This window comes from Chelmon rostratus, chromosome 17, assembly GCF_017976325.1.
Source record: "Chelmon rostratus isolate fCheRos1 chromosome 17, fCheRos1.pri, whole genome shotgun sequence".
NCBI classification, from domain to species: domain Eukaryota; kingdom Metazoa; phylum Chordata; class Actinopteri; order Chaetodontiformes; family Chaetodontidae; genus Chelmon; species Chelmon rostratus.
Genome location: NC_055674.1, coordinates 10,899,681 through 10,926,159, shown reverse-complemented (window position 1 = coordinate 10,926,159; position 26,479 = coordinate 10,899,681). Strand labels below are relative to the sequence as shown.

The following is a 26,479-nucleotide window of genomic DNA, read 5'->3' as shown; positions in this document are numbered from 1 at the left end:
ACAGGCCGCACCCTACTCCCATGTCAGACCGCATCAGCTGGGAGTTTAGACTCCACTTCATCTCTGTTTAATTCACACACGCAGATAGACACGCAGACAGTCCGACTGACAGATGTGCAAACAGGCTGTTTGCATACAGTATTTGTTTTCACATTGACAATCAGCAAGATGGCCAAATAGCAGCAGCGCGAGGCTGAAGGCAGAGATGTAGCAGCAGGTAGACAGATATGTGTAACTGCAGGTTGTGCTGTACACGGCCATGCGAGATCCCAGCTCAGCCATTAATGAATAATTTAGCTGGTTTCAGCATTCAAAGGGATGAGGTGGAGGGGCATGATCAAGGCAGAATTTTACGATGTCATGTACACAGATGACCACCCAAATGTGACCTCAGTGTCCTGCCTAAAATGATGAATACTATTGAGCAGATGAAGTTGACAGCAGTTGAGAAGCCCTGTGATATTTCAGATCATAGTTTTACACACTAAATAACACAAGGATTGTTGAATGGGCTAAAAACAGTCAAGACACTGGTGGTTTTATTGTTGTGAAGAAGCTTGGTGTTGAAACGGCTTTTATATGTTTACAGGGTGTATTGTGAAATAGTGAATTGTGAAATGAGTCTTCTTACATTGAGTAATCTCAAATTTTTGTTCTTAAAATGTTGGGTTGACTTCTGTTGTGTGCATCGTCAATGACAGATTATGCTTGCTCGTACTTTAACCAGAAAATTGCTAGTTTTTCAATAAATTCTGTAATTACTAAATAATTAAACTTATCAATAGTACATTTAAAAGATCAGCATTACACCAATTTGTAATTATATCTGCAGCTCAAATCGTGTGTGAACCGGTCTGTAAGGCACTCACCATTTCAGTACTAAAAAAGCAGCTGAAGTGAGGAGCAGTATGTCAAGTGTGTGAATAAACTGGTGTGTTTGCCACCCGGTTGCCCTCTGTGTATCACCATGTAAGAGTTTATTTTATCAGACTGACCCAGAATTAACCCTGAGACCACTGTGTAAAACTGTTCTTTGCCAGACTCAGACTACAAAATGTAATTGTGAAATAGAGTCTTGTAAAAAAAAGTGAAAAGAAAACCAAATCTGTTATCTATTATTGTCATTCGTTTTCATTCGGCCTGCTTGGGTTTTTTTTTTTTTCAGGCTGTCTGTGGTATCGTTGCTTTTACTGTATTTCAGCTTCGTCTGTATCTCTTCCCTTTTTGTGTGATCTAGCATCTGTGTCATGGAGGCATGTGTTGTGTGGGTGTATTCAAGTGTACTTGAATATATGACCTGTTGTATTGATAAAATTGGCCATAGAATTCAGTATGCTGACAGCATCCTGACCAACTTCCTGGCTGTCAGTGAGAGTGGCGATCACCAAGGTCAGCCAATGAGATGGGTATGAAAACAGACGTACGTGAGATGAATACCACACCACTAATGTCATGTTCTTTTGGTGCGTGTGTGTGTTTCTTTCCCAGTGTATGACTTTGAGACAGAAGAGCAGTTTGAGGACTATGTGAGAAATGACCCTACGTCAGGAAAGCTGCTGGCGGCTGTGGTGTTTGAGCACCCCTTCACCCATGATGATGAACCCCTGCCCGTAAAGGTAAAGGCTGCAAACACACACTGTCACACATAAAGCCGTGCTTAATGTCATATTTTGATTTAGATTTTTTTTACATTTGAAGCTTCTGTTGAGGTTTTTGAAAGAAGCTTTGAATGTTTGTTGTCATATTTTAAGGCATATCACCCGAAAAAAAACAAATCCTCAATTTGAATAAAGTGATTCGTCTGATTATATTAGTCTATTTTTAATTAAATCAGCTTTCATTAATGAATGTAACTGGTCAGTTTCGTAAATATTATCCAATAAAGGCATAAAATAATGACGAAATAGTGGTCCCGCTTTTAGGCTTATTGCTGCTAGACTGGCGTGTTAGTGCAGTAAAGTGCCTCCCTTTGTGTGCAGCAAGCAGGAGAGCAAACCATTTTTTGACTGCGGTGGAAATGCTGTTTTTCAAAGACTCCACGCAACAAATGTCGACTGAAGCAGAATGTTTTATCAGATAAAACACATGTTGTGAATTTAAAATGATTGTATCGTTTCCAAACAGTGGGTGCATAGTGGGTAGAACTGCAGTATTTTGTATTGTTGGCCGGTAATTGCATCAGGAGCGCTGCAGAGTCTAGCCACGAAATGAGTAAGTAATTCTGCTTATGTTGAATTAAAAAAAAGCAGACTTTATTAGAGAGAGGTGTAAAAAATGGAATTCATGTTGTTGTTTTTTCTTTACTGGTGTAGGTGTATGGATGAATGAATACAGGACATTTACAGTATGAGTTACCAGTAATACTGGCTCAGGTACTTTGTTCTGCTTTCTGTAACCACATTGTTTATTTGTGGATCAGGTTTTTTTTCTTTGTTTTTTTTTTGTTTTTTGTTTTGGCCAGCTGGTAATTTAAATATGGAAAGAAGAATCTTAGACTAATAAAAGAGGTCATGTTTTAATCATTTTTTTCCCCAAAGCACGACAGCCGCATGATATGACATGATTCTAACTACCAGATTGTAATCTGCTTTGATTAAATGTAAAGTGGAATAAAAAGTAAAGATGAAATGTATCCTCCTGTGTAGCAGGAAGAATTTGACAGAGGACAGATGAGTCCACAGGTTTGTACGGTGTGATCTCACTGTGTACGATGAAGAGGCATCAGGCCGCGCAAACACTGGGAGACAGAGAGATGTACTCTTCCTCTACGCCTCCCTCTGCCTCTTTCAAATCAATTCACTTCAACGTTATCGTCCTTGAAGAAAGTTTTTGCTGCTAGATGTATAAAACAATAAACACATAAAGACTCAAAAGGTGATAAAACAAAACATACAACGCAAAGAGCTCTCAGTTGCCAGCCAACTGTTTTTTGTCGCTTGAATTCTTACAACAACCGAGTGTCACTTGTTACTAGTGTCACAGGCTTCATAGTCAAAGCCACAGCCAAAGAAGAAGAGGTGTTTTTGAGCCTTCCATTGCATCAATGCCACATCAGTCACTCCATCCGTCCTTTACAGGACCATAAAATGGACAATAACAGTCATACAAGTCCAATAAATTGGCCGAAAGTAAGTTCATTTGGATTTGTACACTTGTAACATTCACATCAGTTATCTAAATATTGTATGAATTGTTTGATTATGTTCTGTTAGGTTACTTTGATATCAAGGATTAGTAAAGGCAAGCCAAATGCATGTAGCTTCATAAACTACTGCATCAGTTTTACAGTAGTAAACTGTAAACTGGGAGGATACGACACAAATTTAAGGTTTTGTCTGAACCAACAAAGATTAACTGTAAAACCCTTTGTGTTACATACTCTATTATATACTGCATATGGGCCAGTTGTTCAACAGCAGCAATAGGAGGCCTAAAACGGATGAAGATGTATTTATTTGCCAAAGCATACTGTAACTCTTTCACTCACTGCAGAGTCTCGGCTTATTTATTGCTTAGTTGATTTATTCACTCTACAAAAAAACTGAGAGGCAGCGGCACTGCTTGAAGCCAAGCTGATAAAGAGACCTGACAGTGCGAGATTCACACCGCTCCACTCCTCTTGGCTTTCTTCGGTTCCAGTTATTCTGTTCGCTTTTGGTACTCTCGTACAGGTGAGCTACCACCTGCGCTTCACCTTCACCCCACGCAGGGCCCCGTTGGACGAGAAGTCGCAGCTGAACCCGAACAGCGACCTGGACTGGCACACGCTCAGCCTCTATCCCCTCTTTCAGCTGCCAGGGCCGAGGGAACAGTATGACAAGGAGGGGGGAACGCCTGGTGAGTTAATATTTCAGAAAAAATCTTGGGGGAGTTCTTCAGATTAGGTTAGTCCTTTAAAAAAATAAGCAGATTATGATTGAGGAAAAGCATTTACTTTCCACAATCTCTGGAGCGAGAGCCCTCCCTCAGGGCTGTGTTTCCATGGCAACCACGGCCATACACATCTTTGGCATGATCACCGTTGTCTAGTTTTGGCAATATAAGGGAGGCATTGTGCCCTCACATCATTTGTGAGGTGTCAAGCACTTCAGGAGGAATCAAATGCTCTTAACTTCATCTTCACATTGGTCACCTCTGGTTGGCGTAGACTTAAATGATGTGATGATGACGAATTGGGGATTAGATAAGACGCCCTTCTGCCGTCCCCCAGCAGCCCCTTTTTACATAATGAAGTTCCAAAGTTGAGAGCAACTATAATGGGATGACGAGGCGTGCTCCAAAAGATGAAGTCATCCTCACAGCATAATAGAACTGACAAGCTTTTAGTGTCATGAATATGGATTTCCAACCTCCACATGCATAATAACTCATGACTGCTGCTCCACTTTGGTTCCTCAAGGCCTCTTACCCATTTTAATGTTAACTTTAGGAGTTAGAAGGACTTTGCCTCGCCAAACAGGCCGCTTTGTAAGCAGGGTTTGCTATGAGTCATTTTCAGGGCCCAGATTAATGCTGATATAATGACGGCATTAACATATTTACTTCAGTGTCACTATCTGTTTTTTCTTTTAAGGTTATTTCCGAGAGGGATTCCTGGCTGTACAGCATGCAGTGGACCTGGCCATCATGCACTCTTACAACAGAAGTGCTGCTTCAAATCTGCTGGGACAGATCAGAGTGGTGCTGTCACGGTTTCCTTACCCAGCCTTTATATATGACGTCTTCGTCCTGGCCATTCAGAACCAACTGCCCTTACTACTGGTGCTCAGCTTTACCTACACCTCTCTCAACATAGTGCGAGCTGTGGTGCAGGAGAAGGAAAGGAAGCTCAAGGTGCGCTTGTGTGTCTCTATTTGGGCTTTAATAAAGAAACGGACTAGCTGATCCTTAATCTCCTCCTTTTCTTTTGCTTTTCAGGAATACATGAGGATGATGGGTCTCAGCAACTGGCTCCACTGGAGCGCCTGGTTCCTCATGTTCTTCCTCTTCCTCTCCATTTCAGTCTTTTTCGTCACACTGCTCCTCTGTATTCAGGTGAGTTTGTGTTACTAGTCTTTGTTTCTTAAGCCACATTCTGTCACACAACACCTTCAGCCACATATTTAAGCAGTTCTTAGATAAGCAAAAGTAATACAGTGCCATTATCTACAGTGTTAGTGGTGGAATGTAACTAACATTTACAGCATTCAGTCAAGGGCTGTACTTAAGTACACATTTTAGGTAATATTTTCCTTTCACACCGCTGTCCACCTTCTACTCTAGTACTTTTCACAGAGAAATATTGTTCTCAATTACATTTATCTGACAGCTTTAGTTACTACTTTACAAATCAAGAGTTTTGCATACAAACACACAAAGAGCCTATAACATGTAATGTTTTATTACAAGTCAGCTAAAACAATCTATTTTGATAATCGCTTTTTGTGCAAAAAACATTTTATGACTCCAGCTTCTCAAATGTGAGGATTTGTTGCTATTCCTTTTAATTATTTGAACAACTTTATTTGGTTATTTTGTGCATTCCTTAACATTTTAAGAATTTTTACAAACCCCACAATCATTTGATGAATGTAGAAAATAATCAGCAGATAAAATTATAATGAAAATAATCATTCATTGTGGTCCTATAGAAAATGGTTCAATATGTGCTCCACCTGTACCAACTTAAACAGTAAAATCCTGCTAAAGTTTTATTATAATAAGGAGTTCATAATAATTACATATTTGTGTTTTGTAAAGCAGTGTAGTTGCAGAACAGTAGTTGTGATTGCAGCTTTTAAATGCAGGAATGAGTTCACTTTTCAGTTAGAGAATAAAAATGTGTGTCAGTGTGTTATAACGGATGACTGGAACTCTGTTTTATAACTGTTGATTTAGGTGAGCCCTAATGGAGCAGTGCTGACCTACAGTGACCCCACGCTGGTCTTCGTGTTCCTGCTCGTCTTCACTGTGACCACCATCAACTTCAGCTTCATGATCAGTACCTTCTTCTCACGAGGTGTGTGTTTCTGTGTCTGTCCACTCTATTCAGAATGATAATTGCATCTCTTAATGGTCAGTCTCTTGCTTTGTATTGTGCGTGGTCAGACGCCCTTTGGACGACAGTACTTGCATCGTAGTGCTTGTCTGTCAGATGTGGGTCAGAATGTCTGCTGTTTGCTTTGCTCCCTCCTCTTAGCTGGTTGAAAGCATAAAAGCAGCAATAAAAATCACATCAGCTATAAACCGACTAGATGAGAACAGATCAACACAACAGTTGGCTCGCTGTGTGGATCAAGTATGCGAGTGTAAATTTTGAAGTCACACACACACAGAAAACCTATTTTAGCTGCTGCTGTTGTTGGTGAAGCGAAACATCACTTTGAAAATCAACAAGTTTCTTTTAGGAAACAGTTTTGGAGCTCTTTCTCACTTCAGCAATGTGAAACTAAAGTACACTGTCTCCCTCCCTCTCGCCCTCTTTGCACTCGCTCTCATTCAGAGCTTTTCATTCAGTCCAGCATCTGTCTTCTTCCAGCATTCCCCAACAAAGCAGCTCAGGTTGCAAGTGCTTGTCGGTCTCAGTTTTATGCAGCCTTTTGCGAAGCGGTTGCAAATAAGCGCTTATTTAGTTCCTTGCCAGCCATGTTGTAGCTCTTGTTGTTCTTTGGCTTTTTTCAACTTCAGTCATAAGACCACAGGGCCTTTGTTCAGGAGAAAAGAGAAAAGCCTCTCTTTTGTGTCCAATTTCATTAATCATCTTGTATATGTAACACTTTGTAGTTTAATGTGCTCTGTCACCTGCCTAGACAGTTTTCCTATTTTTCTTTGACATAATGACTCTTGTGAGTGTCATTTTTTAAATCTTGTCCTGCTCTTCCTTTCTTCTTCCTGCTTTCTCTGTCTTCCCTCAGCCTGGCCTGTCTTTGGCCCATGAATAATTGTCTAATTGTCTCTGTAATATTCGACAGCCTGACTAAAGTCATTAAAACTGTGTCAACTGGTGCATCATCACGCTGGTTTCCCTGTGACACTGTACATATATATCAACTTAATAATGACATAATAATGAACCCGAACAAGGTTCACTCATTTTCCTTATCAGTAATGATTTGTAGACAGTAGAGGAAAGAGGCAGCGATGAGGGGCTTTTACAGAAACTAGGCCAAACCAATAGAGAGGATCCTTTATTGCCTTTCTCGGCTGTTTTTGAACAAAGATGGACAAGTGCTCTTTTTAGAGGTCTTGTAATGCTGTTCAGAAATGAGGGCAAAAACAGCCCTGAATGTCTTTCATTCACCTAATCCACAGTACTTCGTCCCGGCTTTCTTCCCCCTCTCTCATTTGTCCTGCTTCGTCTGAGCAGCACTTACAGACCTTCTCTGTCGATACTGGAAATGGGTTTCACAGAAAAAGTACTTCTCTTCACATAGTAATTTACCTGTTAGCTTGCTTAGGTCTAGGAATACGTGGGTGTGTGTTTGAGCTCGTCCAGCGGTACAGCAATGTTCCTCTGTAACTGTGACAGCAGGCAGAGTGACAAGAGCTGTGATTACACTTTTAATTATTTTTTTTCCAATTGTTCAACATCCCCTCAACCTCTCCTCCTTTTTTCTCTGTCTTACTTCAGCCAATGTGGCGGCGGCAGCGGGAGGCTTCATCTATTTCCTGAGTTACTTGCCTTATTTGTTCCTGTGGCCACGGTACGACTTACTGAGCCATGCCCAGAAGGTGTCAGCCTGCCTCATCTCCAACGTGGCCATGGCCATGGGGTCTCAGCTCATAGGAATGTTTGAAGGCAAAGGTAATGCTTGGGGTCACAGTTAATTTTGTCAGTTACGATCCACAAATTTTTGACTGACTATACAATCTGACTATATTAGGAAATCTGGGTCAATTTCTGTGTTCCTTTCCTTTTAAACAGCGTTACTTATGTTTGATTGGTCCCTCTATCCCACTGTAGGTACGGGAATCCAGTGGTCAAACTTGTTTGACTCTGTGACGGTGGATGATGACTTCTCCATGGCCCAGGTGTTGGGCTTGCTGGTTTTTGACTCTGTGCTCTATGGGCTGGTGGCCTGGTACATGGAGGCAGTTTTTCCTGGGGAGTATGGAGTGCCTCTACCCTCTTACTTTTTTGTACTGGTAAGCATCAAAACCACTTGCAGACACACACACACACACTCACACATTCACTTGGGATGTAACCAAATACAGATACAGTAGTGGGATGTAAGTACAAAGAGCTACTGTATTCAAACATGCTACAAATTGTTGTTGATTGTTCCTTATCACAGTGCCTTTAGTCTTTAAAACAGTGTCAGTCAGTAATGCAAACTTACAAGAAGTAAACCAAATAATGAGGAAGTTGTGTGCGAACAAAATATTGCGAATCATCAGGGTAGTTATCATCATAGTATTAGCTTCCCGGTGACAAACTGTTGAATTTTCAGGAACAAATACTGTTGAAGTTGAACTAATTCTATTTCAGTGATGCTTGTTACATTTCAAACCATATTTATTGATGACTTCACATTGTTTTAATGTACCTGTTCAACTTGTGAGGTTTGATATTTTGTATAAACAAGGACTATACGAACATTTTCTTTAACACGCCGTATGCAATTTCTTCCATTAGAACAATGAAATCAAAATCATAGTTCAATGATGTCGCGAATTAGCGATCATGGGAGTTTATTCATGTAATGTTTTGTCCCGTTCACCGACTTCCTTCCTCACTCTCTGACTTATCGTCTGTGTCGCCAATGGAGGCGAACAAATGAAATGCACCATTACCTTGAATAAAATTATGGATTTCTGTGGGTTTGAACATTATTTGAAACATTTGGGATTATACAAGTACACAACTCGACAAACCATAGTCAGAGTTTGGTTTATAAACTTGATGAACAGAGCTCTAACTGGTCTTCGTGTTTCTCTAAGACACTTTGTAATGAAATGGTGAATTTGATGCCTATTTTTTTCTCATTTTAAAATCAGGTAAAATCATTTTGAGTGTAGAGAACAAAGAAAAGAAACAACAAAGAAAGAGACCACTCACTGGATTCCCACCTGTTAACACCGCTAACTGTTTGTTGAAAGGCATGAACAAGCCTGAACTGTCACTACCACAAACTGCACCCGTGTCTGACATGGCTTTTACATTGTGGTTCACAGTTAAAGACACATTATTATGTGAACAAATGTTGTAAGTGGGTGGTGGTCAGCACTTATAGCACCATCAGGAAGTTGCAAGGTCGAGGTCTTCTGTAAGAGAAAAATTGCCTTAGATTAAAGAAATTGTTCTGATACAGTGACAGTGGACGGGATTGAGAGTGTGAGGTCACAACATGTCAGCCAGAGGAAGTCTTTGGGTTCAGCTAGTTAGAATAACAGGAAGCGTCTGAGTCTGTCCAGCCAACATAAACAAGGTTTATCTTTATAGCAACTGTAGATGATCACGGAATGGCGTGCCTTTACACACACACTAAAATAAACTCATGCTAACCCATTTCCCAGTAGTCAGGAATTCAAGAGACTGCCAGCAGGGTGTGGATTAGATGTTGACGCACTTTATGTCCATTGTGTGTGTGTGATGCTGTGTCTACAACATCGAAAGTGGAGGTTTGACTCTGGTTCATCAGAACCAGGTTTGGTCAGGAAACAGTCCCCTCTGATGTTGAGTGTACATGAACAATGCTAATGTCAGCCCACTCTCTCTTTCTTGTCTTTTTATGAATGTGTTTCTTTGCTTCCCTCGTTGCATCCTGTAATTGAAAAAGGGTGTGTGCGATATATGATAGAATTTTTTGCTTTTAATGTTGCAGAAATATGTTGGAAATAAATACTTAAATTATAAAGTACAGCTTTTTGACTGAGGCATGTTTCACTGCCCTCCACTTTCTACCTCTATCCATCCCCTCATCTGCAGCCTTCATACTGGTGCAGCAGTCCTCGCATGGCTTTGGTGAATGAGAAAGAAGAAGAGGAGGATGCAGAAAAGGCTCTGAAAGGGGAGTTTATAGAGGAGGAGCCAACTGGACTAGTCTCCGGGGTCAAGATTAAACACCTGGCTAAGGTGAGCAGCAAGACAGACGCTATGACCCAGAGAGTCAACATGTCCATGCACTGTAAAGAGGTGCAGATGGTGCAAGTTTAAAAAAAAAAAAAGTCATGAAAGATGGACAGCAGGAGAGAGATGGTAAATAAGCAACAAGGTTACTCTGCGCTCATGAGTTTTTTCCTTAATAGGAATTCAGAGTGGGCAACAAGACGCGGCAGGCTGTGCAGGATCTTACCCTGAACATGTTTGAGGGACAGATCACCGTGCTGCTAGGACACAACGGTGCTGGGAAGACCACGACACTGTCCATGCTGACAGGTGACCAGCTCAGACACACTTGCATGCAGGCACCCAATGTGCAGACACACACATGGATGCCACCTAAATAATCGTAACTGACCGATTGTTTTTGTGCTTGTGCTTGCAGGGCTGTTTCCCCCCACCAGTGGCAGGGCCTATATCAACGGCTACGACATCTGTCAGGACATGGCTCTGATCCGCCGCAGTCTGGGGCTCTGTCCCCAGCATGATGTACTGTTTGATAACCTTACTGTCAGAGAGCACCTACTCTTCTATGCACAGGTACTCACACAATCATACACTGACACACAAAAACACACACACACACACACAGTGTACATCTTTGTATTTATGTCAGGCTTGCTGTAGCTCTCCATCGACATCATTGTGGAATAGATGCTTGGGGTTTGGATGAGAGTATGGTTTACCTGGTGTGCTTCTCTGCTTGATATACCAGCTGAAAGGCTACTCCAAAGACAAGATTCCAGATGAGGTGGACCGGATCATCCGTATCCTGAACCTTGAAGATAAGCGACAGGCTCGCTCCAAGACCCTCTCTGGTGGCATGAAGAGAAAACTCTCCATTGGCATTGCCCTGATTGGAGACTCTAAGGTAAAGAATTTCACAATCATTATTCACTCTCATTCCTTTTGTCCCGTTCCTCCTCTGCATTAAGCACATTTCATCTCACAGGTGGTGATGTTAGATGAGCCCACATCAGGTATGGACCCATCAGCTCGACGTGCCACCTGGGACCTTCTGCAAGGGGAAAAGCGTGGTCGCACCATCCTGCTCACCACGCACTTTATGGACGAGGCAGACCTGCTTGGCGACCGCATCGCCATCATGGCAGGAGGGGAGCTGCAGTGCTGCGGGTCTCCACTCTTCCTTAAGAACAAATATGGTAAGTGGACAGTGAAGTGGAAATGACTGCAGCAGGCTCAAAAAATGCCAAGATGTCACACTCCAAAGTTTCCAGATATGTAATAATATTAATTATATAGAATGTACAAGCCTGGTCCTTTCCTCTGCCCACCAGGTGCTGGCTACCACATGGTGATAGTAAAGGATGCTCTTTGTAACGTGTCTGAGATCACCCGCCTTGTCCACATGTATGTACCTAATGCCACACTGGAGAGCAGTGCTGGAGCTGAGCTCTCTTACATCTTGCCCAAAGAAAGCACCAGCAGGTGAGTCATTCAGGTCTTTGTTCTTATGTAGAATACTCACAGTGGCACAGTGGCACAGTAGAAAGTGAGAAATGGCCTTAAGGAGAGAAAGACCATTGACCAGCAGTGACACCTGCTGAACTATAATAGTAACTAAATGATAACCTGTGTGAAAGGGAAATATAAATGTAGTGATGTATGTGATGTAAAGCGAGAATATCCCGAAATGAATCAGTACATTTATAAAATAACTTACATCATTGTGCCCAACATGCACTTACACTGAGTGTATGATTATAATCAAAGTATGTATCTCTTCGACTACATGCATCAAACTCTTTCTTCTTTCATTTTGTAATTCACAAAAATTGGAATCATTGTGGTAAATATACTAAAATTGTCCATCTCTTACTTTACTTTGACCTTTCAGTTTCTCACTCCCTCCAGGCTATTTTTTTCCTTTATAGCCTTTGTTCTTGTAACCTTGTTTTATGTTCTTTTTATGTTCAGAAAATTTGTATTTTTACCCCCACAAATTGGACTTTGACTCGACAGTGGCACTAACGACAGTTCTATGATTAGATTTAAGGCAGAACTAAAGGTACAACATATCATTCCATATTAAAACACAGTGATACAGAGTGAAATTTGGCAGCTTTATACTCACCGTGAGCTCATCTTGTAAGGTTGAGGGGTAGCATTTGTAATCTGTTTCTCTGATGCACTTAGTTTATGCTTTCTGTCAGGTTTGAGCTGCTGTTTGCTGAGCTGGAGATGAACAGAGAGGAGCTGGGCATCGCCAGCTATGGAGCTTCTGTAACCACTATGGAGGAGGTTTTCCTCAGGTAGGTGAAATGTGACATGGGCAAACGTGATTTCTAATTTTCCAGATCAATCCAAATTTTCCATTAAGCAACAATTTAAGGCAATAGTTTTAATGCACAAGACATTAATGCTAAAGAAAGTGGGATCCATATTCTAGAGTTAAACAAATACCTGTTAGAGTTGCTCTACAGTCATCATAGAGCTCGTACACTGAACCACACCTTAGTGTAAAAAGAAACAAATTTCAGTTTTGTTTACATGCAAACCAGTGCTATGGCTGATTTGTTCGCCATCTCTCCATTGGTCACTCATCGCAGTCCCAGTCTGCCTGCTGATTATTGAGCCGTTATTTCTGCTTCCCTGTGGACTTGATGTGTGTATCTGTGGCAACGGGCACAAGAGCGCTTCCACTGCAGACCGCTACCACCGCATGCTACTTCTGCCAGCACGAGTGTATGCCATTGTAATTGCCGCTGCCAAGAATGTTTATCTCACAGGCCTCATTATTTACAAGTCATACTGAGAGTCCATCAACGTGTTGTGGACATAAGCAACGTACACCAAACATCAAACAGACCAGACCAAGAAAAGCTGCTGTTAGAACATTTGGTCCATCTGACATTCATTTTTGCAGCCAAATAAAACAATTTGTCAGTTAGATATTAACACTGCTGCCATTATTACATCCTTGATTTCACTGTAATCATCAAATACCCAATTAAATACTATATAATGATCTTTTCCAGAGATCAGGTGACCAAATGTTTTAGCAGGTTTACTGTCGTAGAGCTCAGACATACAAATACTAATAGCTCACAAGTTCCTGCTTCTACTCCACAGATAAGCAGTATAGAAAGGATGGGCGGATGCACTTGTGGGAAGATATAACCAGGATCAAAAGGCACAATATATCTGGCGAGATGAAGGCGTCTAATATACGTAGTTGGGTCTGCTCTCCTGTGTAGGCGCCGTGATTAGATGGACTCACTGATAATTTAATTGTAATGCCCAGAAATAGCTTTATTTAGCAAGCAGCCCCTGACTTTCTTCACCTTACTGACCTGCTGAGAGGAAAGAAAAATAGACACCGCAGATGGATTTTTATAGGCTCACACAGAATTTTTGTCGATGTAGTTTTTATATGTGCATTTTAGAAAAGAAAAGAAAAAACGTTGTGCTTCCTGGAATGATATTTTATAAACTTAATTTCAGTTTTGTGCTTAACTCTAATTACAGCAAAGATTTTTGAATGCACTCATTTTGCTATTTTTATTAAAATTAACATATTTTGTGGATGGTTGATGACAATACCGAAGACTTCATATTTAAGGCAGCTTCTGTTCCTGTTTTCAGTAAGTTAGTGTATAACCACAGTTTGATTTGTATGTTCAGAGTGGGAAAGCTGGTGGATTCCAGTTTGGACATCCAGGCAATCCAGCTGCCAGCCCTGCAGTACCAACACGAGAGACGCTCCCATGACTGGACCACGGATGACGCCAGCAGCATCAGCGGCATGACCGATGTCACCGACTTCACGGACAGTGGCACGCTCATCTCAGAGGACTGCTCCAACATTAAGCTGAATACCGGGGTGAGATAAGAGGAAGCAAACTGAGGCTTGTCTTGTTGTCTGCATGTTATTAGTACCGCTCACCTTGCACTTCCCCTTTCCTCGCCTATCAGGTGAGACTACACCTGCAGCAGTTCTATGCCATGTTCCTGAAGAGGGCGCTGTACAGCTGGAGAAACTGGAAGGTGATGGTGGCTCAGTTCCTGGTACCTTTAGTCTTCACAGTTGTGGCTTTAGTTGTGGCACGCACCTTTCCCAACCACCAGGACGCTCCTATGCTGAGGCTGGCACTCAGCCGCTATGGTCCCACCAGGGTCCCTGTTGCTCTGCAGCCTGGGCTGGGTCCCCTGGCCTCTGCCTTAGCAAATACGTACAGTTCACAGCTCTCTGCCCAGCTAGGCCAGCTCATCAACATCACTGGTAAGCCGAGTGAGAAAGATTGGGACATGGCTTGACTGCTTAGCTGAGAATGTGATAACCGCATGCCCCTTTTCTCCTATTCCCATCAGACTTTACTGATTACATCCTGACCCAGGCAGAGGAAGAAGGCGGCAGCTTTAATGAGCGCTGCGTGGTGGGTGCTGCTTTCCGTGGCAGCAACAGCCAGTATGCAGAAGCAACAGCCTACTTCAACAACGAGGGCTACCATACACCCGCCACAGCCCTCATGATGGTGGACAATGCTCTGTTCAAACTTCTAGCAGGCCCGAACGCTTCCATCCAGACGGGCAATTACCCCATGCCCCGCAACCTGTCTGAGACCGCCCGGAGCCAACTTACAGAGTGAGTGGAGGGAAGGCTGGAAAGCATTTAGTTAACATCAAGAGCTTGTGTGGAGAACAGGAGTAAAGAGAGGAGAGTTTTAGCACAGCGAAAGCAACACACTTATTATAATTTAAAAGATGAAGCTTTCATAGGGACTGCTGTTTATGCTGCTTGACAGAAAAGGTTAGATTTTCCTATTTTAGTGTTAGTCAATTCTGTTGCACTTGAGGTGGTGATACATTACACCAGTAATCTGGTTCAAAATTTAAGTATCTCAGAGAGGGAGTTAAAGTAGGACTTGAACTTTTCCACAAGGGAATTTTAGATTGATTTGAAGTCATTTTGGGTCGTCATTACACTGGCAAGAAGAAGACCATTTGAATTATTGAGGTTTTGCATTAGTATTGATTTATAAATTACTCGGGTATCTTTTAAGCAAGCTGACCTATAATTGAACAACAGTGAGGATTTGAAGAGGTGCAGATCAAGGTGATGCATGAAAGTAAAAGAAAATGGGACTCTACAAGAGCATAGTAGTATATTTTATGTCTGTCTTCACCTTTTCTTTGCACCACTTCTCTCCAATTTCCTCCTGTTATCAACCCCTTTCACCTTTTTTTCTCTCCTAACCATCTCATTTTTTTCCTCCACCTGTAGGGGAAAGACGGGCTTTGCCATCGCCATCAACCTGATGTACGGTATGGCCTCCCTGTCCAGCACATTTGCCCTGCTGCTCGTAACAGAGTCCTCTATCAAGTCCAAGCATGTGCAGCAGGTCAGCGGCGTCTACCTGTCAAACTTCTGGTTTTCTGCCCTTCTGTGGGACCTGGTCAACTTCCTGCTGCCGTGTCTCCTCATGCTGGTTAGTATGACCTCAAATATTTCTTATTGGGATACAGATACTGAGACTGAGAAGTTAGTGTAAACAGTGTGGTCTGATTTGTCCAGAAAGAGAATACAATATGCTTGAAATTGTATGCATTGTACAGTCTGATGTTGTTTTATGCTCTTAGGTGGTATTTCAGGCATTCGGAGTCAAGGCCTTCATAGACGACAACCACCTGGTAGATGTGTTGTTGTTATTGCTGCTGTATGGCTGGGCTGTTGTGCCTCTTATGTATCTGCTCAGCTTCCTCTTCTCCTCTGCTGCTACTGCCTACACACGCCTCACCATCTTCAACATGATCTCTGGCACAGCCACCTTCCTGGCTGTCACCATCATGACCATCCCAGGTGAGAGGAGACACTGGCTGACATCACTGGCATACATTTAAATGTAGCAAATTACCGTATTGGCCAGAATACAAGACAATGCTGAATTTAAGATGAAGTCAACAACCTAACATTTTTCATCTATTTGAGCTCCTCATCATGTGACGCTGGTAATTCTTGACAGATGAATTGGTAGTTTTATGCAGGAAGCAAGTTTTTTACTGGTCTGGAATGTGTTAACTCTGTGGCAGCAAAACACAGTACACAAACCACCAGTAACTCCTGTAAAACTGGCTGACTAGCTAACTCTAAACAACACACTACTAAACAGACTTGAAACTCCATAATGCAACACTCAATCAGCACTGGCGCTCTGATGTTATGAATATGTAAACACCAATGTGACAAAATGTAGTATGACCCCCGCTCTTTCAAATGTATTTTCATAAAAAAAAGTATCATCTTGTACTGGGGCCATTATGTTAAGCGCTAGTTTTAAGAGTTTGAAAAGTGCTGGTGTTTGGCTGAACACATGATTGCAATGTATGGATGGCACAATGAGGAAAAAACACTTACCCACCGCATCGAACCCAAGGGAGTTCAGCTCTCAGCATCAGTGCTTCTGGCTTGGCTGAGTCCCTTATCAAGTACAGTATGCAGTATTTGTGGAAGCCAGAGAGGCATCATGATCTAGGAAGTTGTGTAGGTGGATTGGCCTGTGTGGAGAAGAGTGGGTTTTTGAAATGACAGTGAACTGTCCAAAGGTTCTACAGGTCAACTTGGGAGTTAGAGAAAACTTTAATAAAAAGAAAGTGATGTTTCCTTTTCATTCCTGTTGATGGCCGTCTCATGAATTCCTCCTGTAGACCTGCACCTGCAGGACCTGTCGCACTTACTGGATAAAGTGTTCCTGATCTTCCCAAACTATTGCCTGGGCATGTCCTTCAGCCAGTTCTACCAGAACTACCAATTCAACTCTTTTTGCCCCACCAGTCCAATCAGCCGAGCAGTGTGCCATTACTTCAGTAAGTATTGTCCAAATGCAGTCTCAGAGAATGAAAGTTTCTTTTTCTTCAGGGATGGCACAGTGTTATAATGTACCGATGTGTGGAGCTACAATGTGCAGACCTTTTCTTCATATATTCAAAGTTGTCTTCTCTGATCCAGCACCTGCCTTACAATATTTGCATAATATGTGATGGTATGTATAGAGGGAAAACACAAACCTGATGCATACTGCACTAAACTCCATTTAACTACAGACTGTTTAAGATGTAAATTGTATTTTTATAATCCAGTTTTCACCCATCTTTTTGTTTAAATGATTGTTTTTAATCAAGTTTTCCTGTGTTTTTATTTACCAAAATAAATGCACATAAAATTACCAGATTTCTTGTGTAATCCTGCACATTTATGCCCTTTATTTACGTAACTGAAGTGTTTTCCTGGTTCTAGACATCACGTACCAGACAAACTACTTCTCCATGTCGGAGCCTGGTGTGGGACGCTTCCTCGTGGCCTTCTCTGTGCAGGGTGTAGTCTTCATTATTCTGCTGTTTGTCATCGAGCTGCAGTGTGTCTGCACACTCCGCCGACTCCTCAGCTCCCTGGGCAGAAGACGCAAACAGGTAGGTGAAGTGTGGGAGCAGTGAACAGGGCAGCGCTTGTCTTTTCTGTGGTTTCCTGTGGGGGAATGGAGACTTTGCAGTTTCATCAGAAATCTGGCAACCACAGCTTGGACTGCGAAGAGGGTCTCTGGGTCCGATTTGTCATATCAAGGAATGGATCATCACTCCTTACATAACAAAACCAGAGTGCCAGCTGCACTTGATCAGACAGAAGAGGCAATGAGGTGTTGCTAATTGAGGCTCTTGAGGCTCCAAACTGTGGTTTGAAAACAGAAAGCATATAAAGCTGAAATAATTAGTAGATTATTGTGTTAATTGATCAAGAGCAGCTATTTTGATAATCATAGACTCTTTAATCATCAGTCATTTTTTTCAAGCAAAAATGTCAAAAGTGTTCTTGTTTCAGCTTCTCAGTTGTGAGAATTTGCTGATTTTCTTCATGTTATGTGATAGTAAATTGCGTATCTTTTGGTGTTAGACAGTTGGTCAGACGAAACAAGCAATCTGAAGATGTTGCCTTGGCTTGTAACATTTGACATTATATGATTTATCCAGAAAATAAATGTCAGATTAATCAATAATAAAAACTGTTGATATTTGCAGCTTTAAATGCGTTTAAGAAGAGAGTTCTAATCTTGTTCATGTTCATGTATATTACTTCTATCTACCTCCTTTAGGCTACTATGACATATTTATATGTATTGTAGTCTCTTGTTAAGTGTTAAAAGACCTGTGGACAAGTGCTGCCAGAGGATACAGTATATGACATCACCTGAAAGTCCTTTTTACCGTGACATGTGGTCAGTGCCTTTATCATGCATATGTCTGTGTGTTAGTTACCTCTAACAGAGGATGCAGCAACCCTTCCAGAAGACAGGGATGTGGCTGAAGAGAGGAAGAGGGTCCTGGAGTGCCAGCCAATAGTAGAGTCTATGGTTGGCAGCCCCCTCATACTGCAGGAGCTCAGCAAAGTATGGAGCACAGGTGTCTTTTTCCCTATATGCATGGGTCTGAATGTTTTTGAAGCACAAAGACAGAGCCCCTCAGTGTTGAAATACGTGTGTCTCTGTGAGATATGACGAGATGGCACAGACGCACTGTTATCTCTCCCTTTCAGGTGTACAGCAGCGGGGAGAATCTCCTGGCTGTGGACAGACTGTCTCTAGCAGTAGGCAAAGGAGAATGTTTCGGCCTCCTGGGCTTCAATGGAGCAGGCAAGACCACAACCTTTAAGATGCTGACAGGTGATGAGAGTGTTACCTCCGGGGACGCCTACATTGATGGATACAGCGTCTTGAGGGACATTAAGAAGGTGAGAGCAGAGGGAGATGTATGGAAAAGACATTTAATTTGAAGCAAAATTGATTTCAGCAGTTCAACATTTGAATTTAAGTTGACTAAATCTTTAGTGTAGGGCTGCACTGCTTTCAAAAGGCCAAGACTTGAAAGTGGACATTTATCTCTGGATTGCAGGTGCAGCAGCGCATCGGTTACTGCCCTCAGTTTGACGCCGTGTTGGACCACATGACAGGAAGAGAAACTCTGAGTATGTATGCCAGACTCAGAGGAATACCAGAGAAGTATGTGTCTGGCTGCGTGGAGAATGTCCTGAGGTCGCTGCTGCTGGAGCCTCATGCTGATAAACTGGTCCGCAGCTACAGGTGGGTGTCCTTTCGTGCCGTACAGTTTACATTTCAGCCTGAATAATGCTCTATTTTGTTGAGCAAGAGTGTGTTAATAATATGTTACTATCTACATACGCAGTGGCGGTAACAAGCGGAAACTGAGTGCAGGCATGGCTCTGATTGGTGGGCCTCCGGTCATCTTCCTGGATGAGCCTTCGACCGGGATGGACCCTGTAGCCAGGAGGCTGCTGTGGGATGCTGTTACACGCACACGGGAGTCTGGAAAGGCCATAATCATCACTTCTCATAGGTGAGCTTTATGTTATGTGTTGGGTATCAGCTGTGGTGCGTTTATTTTATTAATAGCAATAGCAAGTATGATAATATAACACTGTTTTATGTTTATGCTTCCAATTCTTAATATTGAGAAGTAAAATTGTAAAGGAGTATTCTTACAGTGTGGTACTACACCATACCATACCATCTTCTTCCGCTTATCCGGAGCCAGGTCACGGGGGCAGCAGACTATGCAAGGATGCACAGACTTCCCTCTCCTCAGACACTTCCTCCGGCTCTTCCGGGGGGGACCCCGATTCATTCCCCGGCAAGCTTAATGACATAGTCCCTCCAGCGTGTCCTGGGTCTTCCCCGGGACCTCTTCCTGGTGGGGTATGCCCGGAACACCCTCCCAGGAAGGCGTCCAGGAGGCATCCGATATAGATGCCCAAGCCACCTCAGCAAGCTCCTCTTGATGTGGAGGAGCAGCGGCTCTACTCTGAGCTTCTCCTGAGTGACAGAGCTCCTCACCCTCTCTAAGGGAGCACCTTGCCACCCTGGGGAAGAAACCCATTTCAGTTGCTTGTATCCAAGATCTCGTTCTTTCGGTCATGACCCAAAGTTCATGACCATAGGTGAGGGTAGGAATGTAGATTGACTGGTAAATTGAGAGCTTTGCCTTTTGGCTCAGCTCCTTCTTTACCACAACAGACTGGTACAACGACCGCATTACTGCTGCCACTGCACCGATCCGCCTGTCAATCTCACGCTCCATCCTTCCCTCACTCGTGAACAAGACCCCAAGATACTTGAACTCCTCTACTTGAGGCAGGAGCTCTCCTCCAACCCAGAGGGGACAAGCCACCTTTTTCTGGTCGAGAACCACGGCCTCAGACTTGGAGGTGCTGATTCTCATTCTAGCCGCTTTGCACTCTGCTGCAAACTGCCCCAACACATGCTGAAGGTCCTGGTTCGAATGAGCCAACAGGACAACATCATCCGCAAAAAGCAGAGATGAGATCCTGTGGTCCCCAAACCAGACTCCCTCCGGCCCTTGGCTGTGCCTAGAAATTTTGTCCATAAAAATAAACAGAAACCGTGCTAAAGGGCAGCCCTGGGAATAGGTCTGACTTACTGCCGGCAATGCGAACCAAGCTCCTGCTCCGGTCATACAGAGACCGAGTAGAGAGCCCTGGACTCCACACTCCCGAAGCACCTCCCACAGAATGCCACGAGGGACACGATTGAATGCCTTCTCCAAGTCCACAAAACACATGTGGACTGGTTGGGCAAACTCCCACGAACCCTCGAGTAGCCTGCGGAGGGTGTAAAGCTGGTCCAGTGTTCCATGACCAGGACAAAAAACGCATTGTTCCTCCTGAATCCGAGGTTCGACTATCGGCCTAATTCTCCTCTCCAGTAGCCTGGACTAGACTTTACCAGGGAGGCTGAGGAATGTGATCCCCCTATAGTTGAGCACACCCTCCGGTCCCCCTTCTTAAATAGTGGGACCACCACCCCGGTCTGCCAGTCCAGAGGCACTGTCCCCAATTGCCATGCGATGTTGCAGAGGCATGTCAGCCAAGACAGCCCTACATCATCCAAAAACTTGAGGTACTCAGGGCGGATCTCGTCCACCCCCGGTGCCTTGCCACCGAGGAGACAGCGTGGTACTTCTCATTTTAAATAAAAGATCCAAATACATCTTATTTCTACATTTTATTTAAAAGAAGTCGTATTACAACATACGTATACATGGAAAGCAGAAGAAGTGAGGCTTACACCTTCTACCTATCTCCCTCATATGTTCCCTCACCAGTATGGAGGAGTGTGAGGCACTGTGTACCAGGCTGGCAGTGATGGTCAACGGTCAGTTCAAGTGCCTCGGGAGTCCCCAGCACCTGAAGAGCAAGTTTGGCAGTGGCTACACCCTGCTGGCTAAAGTTCACATAGAGGCTGAGCTGGAAGACAGCGACCTGCAGCTATTTAAAGACTTCATCGAAAGTACCTTCCCAGGTCAGAGGCATGCCTTGTAAAATTTAAATTAAAATGATAAAATAAACCTGTCTCTCTGCGGATTTGCAGAATTTTCAGCGCTCTACATTCAAACAGTTGATTGTGTTTTGCTGTAATCTGAAAACAGGATGCTAAAGCAAATCTAACTGTTTGAAGTTTTTATCCCACCACAGGAAGTCAACTAAAGGATGAGCACCAGGGAATGGTGCACTACCATTTGACTGACAAAACACTTACATGGGCCCAGGTAACTGATTTTATCCATAAATACAGTGCAGTACAGTGTTCCATGTTAGAACCCCCTCTAGTGGACAAAATGGCACACAGCAACACTTAAATAACAACTTCAATTTTAAAACCAAGCAACACAAGTCAAGTGAAACATGGTTTCCATTGTAAGCAGCGGTGACTAGGAATTTAAAGCAATGGCAGATGTTTGACACGTGGCCAACAAACGTAGGCAATCTTTCATGAAAAACAAACAAATGTGTTAAAACGTTTTAACTGATGCATTGCGGGACATATTCATAGTAATAGAGAGAAGAAGAAATGAAGTATATTTATCTGTGTTTTCAGTCTTCAAAAGAGGCAGATTGTAGATTTAAATTGTGATCTTGTCACAAAGCCTTTGATAACAGCAGACGTGCATTCATGTGACTCCTTTCCTTGTTTTCCTTCCTTCCTATTCTCCTCTCCCACCTAGGTGTTTGGCACTTTGGAGGCAGCCAAAGAGAAATACCATATTGAAGACTACTGTGTGAGCCAGATATCTCTGGAGCAGGTGTTCCTCAGCTTTGCCCAGTTCCAGCACTGTACAGAGGTTTGGAGGAAGTAAGTCGAGCGAGGAGTCCGTCCATCCATTGTCCATTTTCGACAGTGTGTGTGTGTGTTTTGGACCTGTGCACATGGACCTTCCTTCGTCACACAACAGGTGTGTACACAGGCTGGAGCAGAATGTGCTTCATCTCCAGCTCCATTTTTACCTTAACTACCAACACAAACATACACACACAGACACACATACACACACACAGGGCCAGTTGCCGAACATCCAACTTCAGCATTTCTACTACTGTATCATGTCTGTGTGTCTTTGTTGGGTCTTCATGCCGTTGTTATTGTTGTTGTTGTGTGACAAGAAAGTAGGAGAATTGGGATTATGACATGTGGGCGACATTGATTATACCAAGTGATGAACTCTTTTTTTTTTAAGTAAGGACAAAGACAATGATACCACTCATTAGAGTCTCCCACTACTCTGAATTGTGTGTGATGGGTTTTTTTGTGTGTGTGCACTCATGTGTGTACAGCTTGACTTTTTGTTATTTATGATTTTATTTTATCACTTGATTATGTTTCTAAGAATCTGTGCTTTTTTTTGTAATCAGAGCATGAACCACTCCATTTGATACATTTATGGAATCGTTGCACACCTTCTGCGCCTTATCTAACTTATGAGGGTTCTTGTTTCTTTATATTGCCCTATACAAAATGCCTGGTTATCCTTAAGAGCCTCTTAATGTTGTTGCCAGATGTAAATAATGTGACGTGTTCATGGTACTAAAAACCACTTACTCAGTCGGACCAGAGCAGAACATTTACTCATTATAAGACTGTTTTGGGCACATTAATGAATGCATGCATAGAATACAATTTACAGAGTGCATGATACTGAGAGAGCAGAGAGCTGCTAGTGATTCCTAAAACACCGTCCTGATTGAAGATTAATCCTCAGAGAACATTTAGTCCACTCTGAGTACACTTACTACTCCGCCATCGTTTGGGTCAACAAATTCTGTTTTTGCTGCCAAACAAGTTCCAACAACAGCGTGCTACCATGTGCATATCCAGCCATTATAGTTTAAATGGAAGGTATGTTAACACGAAGCATGACATAAATGTGTGATGCAGAGGTCATGACTTCAGATCAAGTTGTTTCAGACTGCACATGATTGATTTGGACCTAGAACAGCGAGACTGCAATGACTGCTGAGGTGCTTTTGTACATTTTATTTTTTGCACTTGTTGTGAATGTGTGTTAAAAGTGTCTGGGTAAGTATGGCAACACATGATTCCTGAATTAATCCAGATTATACTAAAACAGTGCTATGATAGTCCTTAAATATTAAAACCAAGAGATTGTTATTGTGCAGTGGACAAACTTTACTGCTGTGTCATCTGTAATGTAGAGCTGCTCCTTCAGGGAATGCCAGGAAATGCAATAAAAAGGCCCAGCGATGGTGTGGATCGTCAAACATAATTTAAGTCATCTGCATACAAATAGATGCCTTGTTCTGAGGAAGAATGATCAGCGCAATGTTTGTTCCTTTTCACATTTGGATGTGCCGCTATGAACCTACTTTCATGTGTTAATCACATTACTAAAAGATTTGTTTACCCTGTAGGAATATTTTAAATAACATTTGAACGTTACAAAAAAAAAATCCCTTAACCATACTGATGAGAAGTATATTCTCAGTGTTCTGCTTTTCACGTTAAAGATGTTATAATCTGGGATGAAGTAGCGTGCAAATGACATTCCTACCCAAGAAAAATCACTCTGACTTAAAAGAAGTGAGATGAATGTATTTACTGTCTTTATGAAAGCAAAGAGCACTCACAGTAATCGACTTTATTAACGGTGTCATGTGACTTACAGAGCTTTCTTCATGTCACCAGATGTGTATGAGAAAACAAGTAGAGACTGACATTCCAGAAAGACACGCATATGTGGCTTATTGATCTTGGATTTAACCTCTTAATTATGACTTTTGTTACATTTGTTTGTGTATTTGCACAATTTACGTCCCATCACATGTATGACTTGAATCAATTGCAATGTTAGATGCATATTTTGAGGAACAGTGGAAAGGTTTGTGCTGCTGATACTGAAGGATTGAGTTATGCTGAAATACAGTGTATCATATTATAAAAGGGAATTTACATCATTGTAATTGTGTACTGTCTTGTACCATGAAACTGACCTTGTCAACTGTATATGTATCGCTATTCTTTTTAAATTAAATAATGCTCTATGCAAATGGAAGCAAATACCAGAGCCTGGTCTCATTTTTTCAAGAGGCAGCTCATACCTTTCTTGAATTCTATCTATCTATCTATCTATCTATCTATTTATCTCCAACATGACAATGAGCTAGTGTCTAGCCTTCATAGATATCATTGTTTTATTAGATTTGTTATTTCCCATTTTTCACAGAATAATACAGTTTATACAGTCAGGATGAGCTTGAAGATATTTGATAAAAACGCTGGAAAGACCGAGAGAGTTTCCTGGACGTTAAAGCTGCAACCTGTATCCCGTCAAACATACTGAAGTTGTCTGTGGATTCAACTGTTGAAAGCAGGGTTTGATAAAAGTAAGACCTGCTTTAAACGTTTAATGTTGCGTTAGGGTTGGAGCCAATGAGAACATATGGATTACAGGTAATCTTCATGTTTTCTTTTGAAATTGGTGCAATTTTAAAGGGATTGCACACTGTGCTAATTTAAGTAAGCATCTAAACCTTCAGCATTTCATAGTAGATTCGTACACACTTCTAGAGTCCAACAGAAGGTTGATCATTGCATGGCCGGCTCCAGGATTTTAAACAAGAATATTCAACAAAATACCTATTTGCCTAACCTTGGGGCCAATTTTAAAATGATAAAATTGTCACGATCTGTCAAGTTATTATTATGTGGTTCACTGTTCCTGTTTTATTTTGCTATTTTGTTCATTCCTCGAGTTCCTGTCAAGTTTCCCACCTTTCCTAATTAGCCTGATATATTGCACCTGTCCCCTATTGTTAACCTGCTCCTCCCTATATATACCCTGTGTCTTTCCCCTTTCCCTTGCCATCATTATCCTAAGTGTGTTGTTATCCAGCTCTTCTTGTGATTCTTTGTGCATGACCCTTTTTGGACTTTCTCACAGTGCCTCTGCCCTTGGATACCTGGGTTCACTGTTTTGTTTGAAGAGACATTAAAGCCTCTGAAATTTTCATCGTGTTGAGACTGCTTTGTGAGTCCACTTCCTCTGTGAGCCTGACAAAAATGATACAAGAAGGGGCTGTCAGAATAAAAATGGCTGAAAACTGCAGGTATTTGGTGATGGAAAATATTTAACTGTGGCAAATAACTGATCAATACTTTATGTGAATGCTAAATACACATGAATACATATACTGCGCATAATGAGCTTGTTCCCTTTCATTCTTCATGTAATATGAGCTTTTACACTCACATGGCCTGACATGTATGAAAGCGCTTTCTTCAATAATCTTTGTTGTTTATGTTGTTACCTCACAGCTTTACAACATGTTTCCCAGGCTGGTCAGCAGGATCAAAAACCAGAGGCGGATATTATAAAATGCTGAGATGGCTGTCAGGGACGTCAGTGATTTAATCAAGCATCTGCAGGAGAGTCTGAACCCTGACATATGCAGGGGGGCTTGTGGACTCTTTTCTGATTCGGAAGCATAAAGAAGAGATAAGACATTTGATCTTTTTTGCTTATTTTTCCTCTGAAACATGAACAGCGATGTTGCACATGTCTATTTTGTAGTGATATGTCCATATGTCTGGTGTTGGGCAAGTTACTTTATAATGTTATATATTGCATGTTACAAGTGTCATGACCCGTGCATGCGCGTCGGTTTTTTGTTAAATTTCCCATTGTGTATGTCTTTGCCTGGTTTTTGTCACATCCTGTTTTATTTTGAAGGTTCTTGTTATGTGTCTTTGGTTTACTTTACTTCCTGTGTTTGCCCTCCCGTGTGATTGTCTGATGTGTTTCACTTGTGTGTCATTAGTGTTCCTGCCTAAGTCCGTGTCTTCCCCCCAGTCTTTGTCGGGGGCCTGTTGCACAAAAGTAGGATTTAGATATCCAGGATAAGTTATTGAGCCTGGCTCAACCAATCCAAAACAACAGAGTTCAGGCTTAATTGGTTGCACAAACGCCAAGCCAGGATGAGTAGACACGGATTGGTGAAACCAATCCTGGATAAATTGCAGCGCACAGCTCCTCAAGTAGGGCCCGCAATCAATCACA

The 26,479-nt window shown here is 42.2% G+C and overlaps 1 protein-coding gene across 1 annotated transcript in view; it reads left to right on the top strand.

Annotated features, from left to right (window-relative positions):
- abca3b (ATP-binding cassette, sub-family A (ABC1), member 3b) overlaps positions 1 to 24,498 on the top strand; it is a 29,856-nt gene extending 5,358 nt beyond the window's left edge. Inside the window, exons 4-31 of the mRNA XM_041956581.1 lie at positions 1,489 to 1,616; positions 3,672 to 3,837; positions 4,574 to 4,833; positions 4,918 to 5,034; positions 5,878 to 5,998; positions 7,610 to 7,783; positions 7,943 to 8,124; positions 9,911 to 10,057; positions 10,231 to 10,360; positions 10,470 to 10,624; positions 10,800 to 10,955; positions 11,037 to 11,247; positions 11,383 to 11,533; positions 12,259 to 12,357; positions 13,730 to 13,928; positions 14,021 to 14,327; positions 14,417 to 14,690; positions 15,330 to 15,534; positions 15,686 to 15,905; positions 16,751 to 16,909; positions 17,340 to 17,512; positions 18,349 to 18,483; positions 18,630 to 18,824; positions 18,986 to 19,173; positions 19,277 to 19,447; positions 21,233 to 21,429; positions 21,603 to 21,676; positions 22,133 to 24,498. Of these exons, the coding sequence (XP_041812515.1) occupies positions 1,489 to 1,616; positions 3,672 to 3,837; positions 4,574 to 4,833; positions 4,918 to 5,034; positions 5,878 to 5,998; positions 7,610 to 7,783; positions 7,943 to 8,124; positions 9,911 to 10,057; positions 10,231 to 10,360; positions 10,470 to 10,624; positions 10,800 to 10,955; positions 11,037 to 11,247; positions 11,383 to 11,533; positions 12,259 to 12,357; positions 13,730 to 13,928; positions 14,021 to 14,327; positions 14,417 to 14,690; positions 15,330 to 15,534; positions 15,686 to 15,905; positions 16,751 to 16,909; positions 17,340 to 17,512; positions 18,349 to 18,483; positions 18,630 to 18,824; positions 18,986 to 19,173; positions 19,277 to 19,447; positions 21,233 to 21,429; positions 21,603 to 21,676; positions 22,133 to 22,264 (4,826 nt within the window). The 3' untranslated portion in view covers positions 22,265 to 24,498. The remainder of the gene's footprint in view (positions 1 to 1,488; positions 1,617 to 3,671; positions 3,838 to 4,573; positions 4,834 to 4,917; positions 5,035 to 5,877; positions 5,999 to 7,609; positions 7,784 to 7,942; positions 8,125 to 9,910; positions 10,058 to 10,230; positions 10,361 to 10,469; positions 10,625 to 10,799; positions 10,956 to 11,036; positions 11,248 to 11,382; positions 11,534 to 12,258; positions 12,358 to 13,729; positions 13,929 to 14,020; positions 14,328 to 14,416; positions 14,691 to 15,329; positions 15,535 to 15,685; positions 15,906 to 16,750; positions 16,910 to 17,339; positions 17,513 to 18,348; positions 18,484 to 18,629; positions 18,825 to 18,985; positions 19,174 to 19,276; positions 19,448 to 21,232; positions 21,430 to 21,602; positions 21,677 to 22,132) is intronic.
- Positions 24,499 to 26,479: the final 1,981 nt, after the last annotated feature.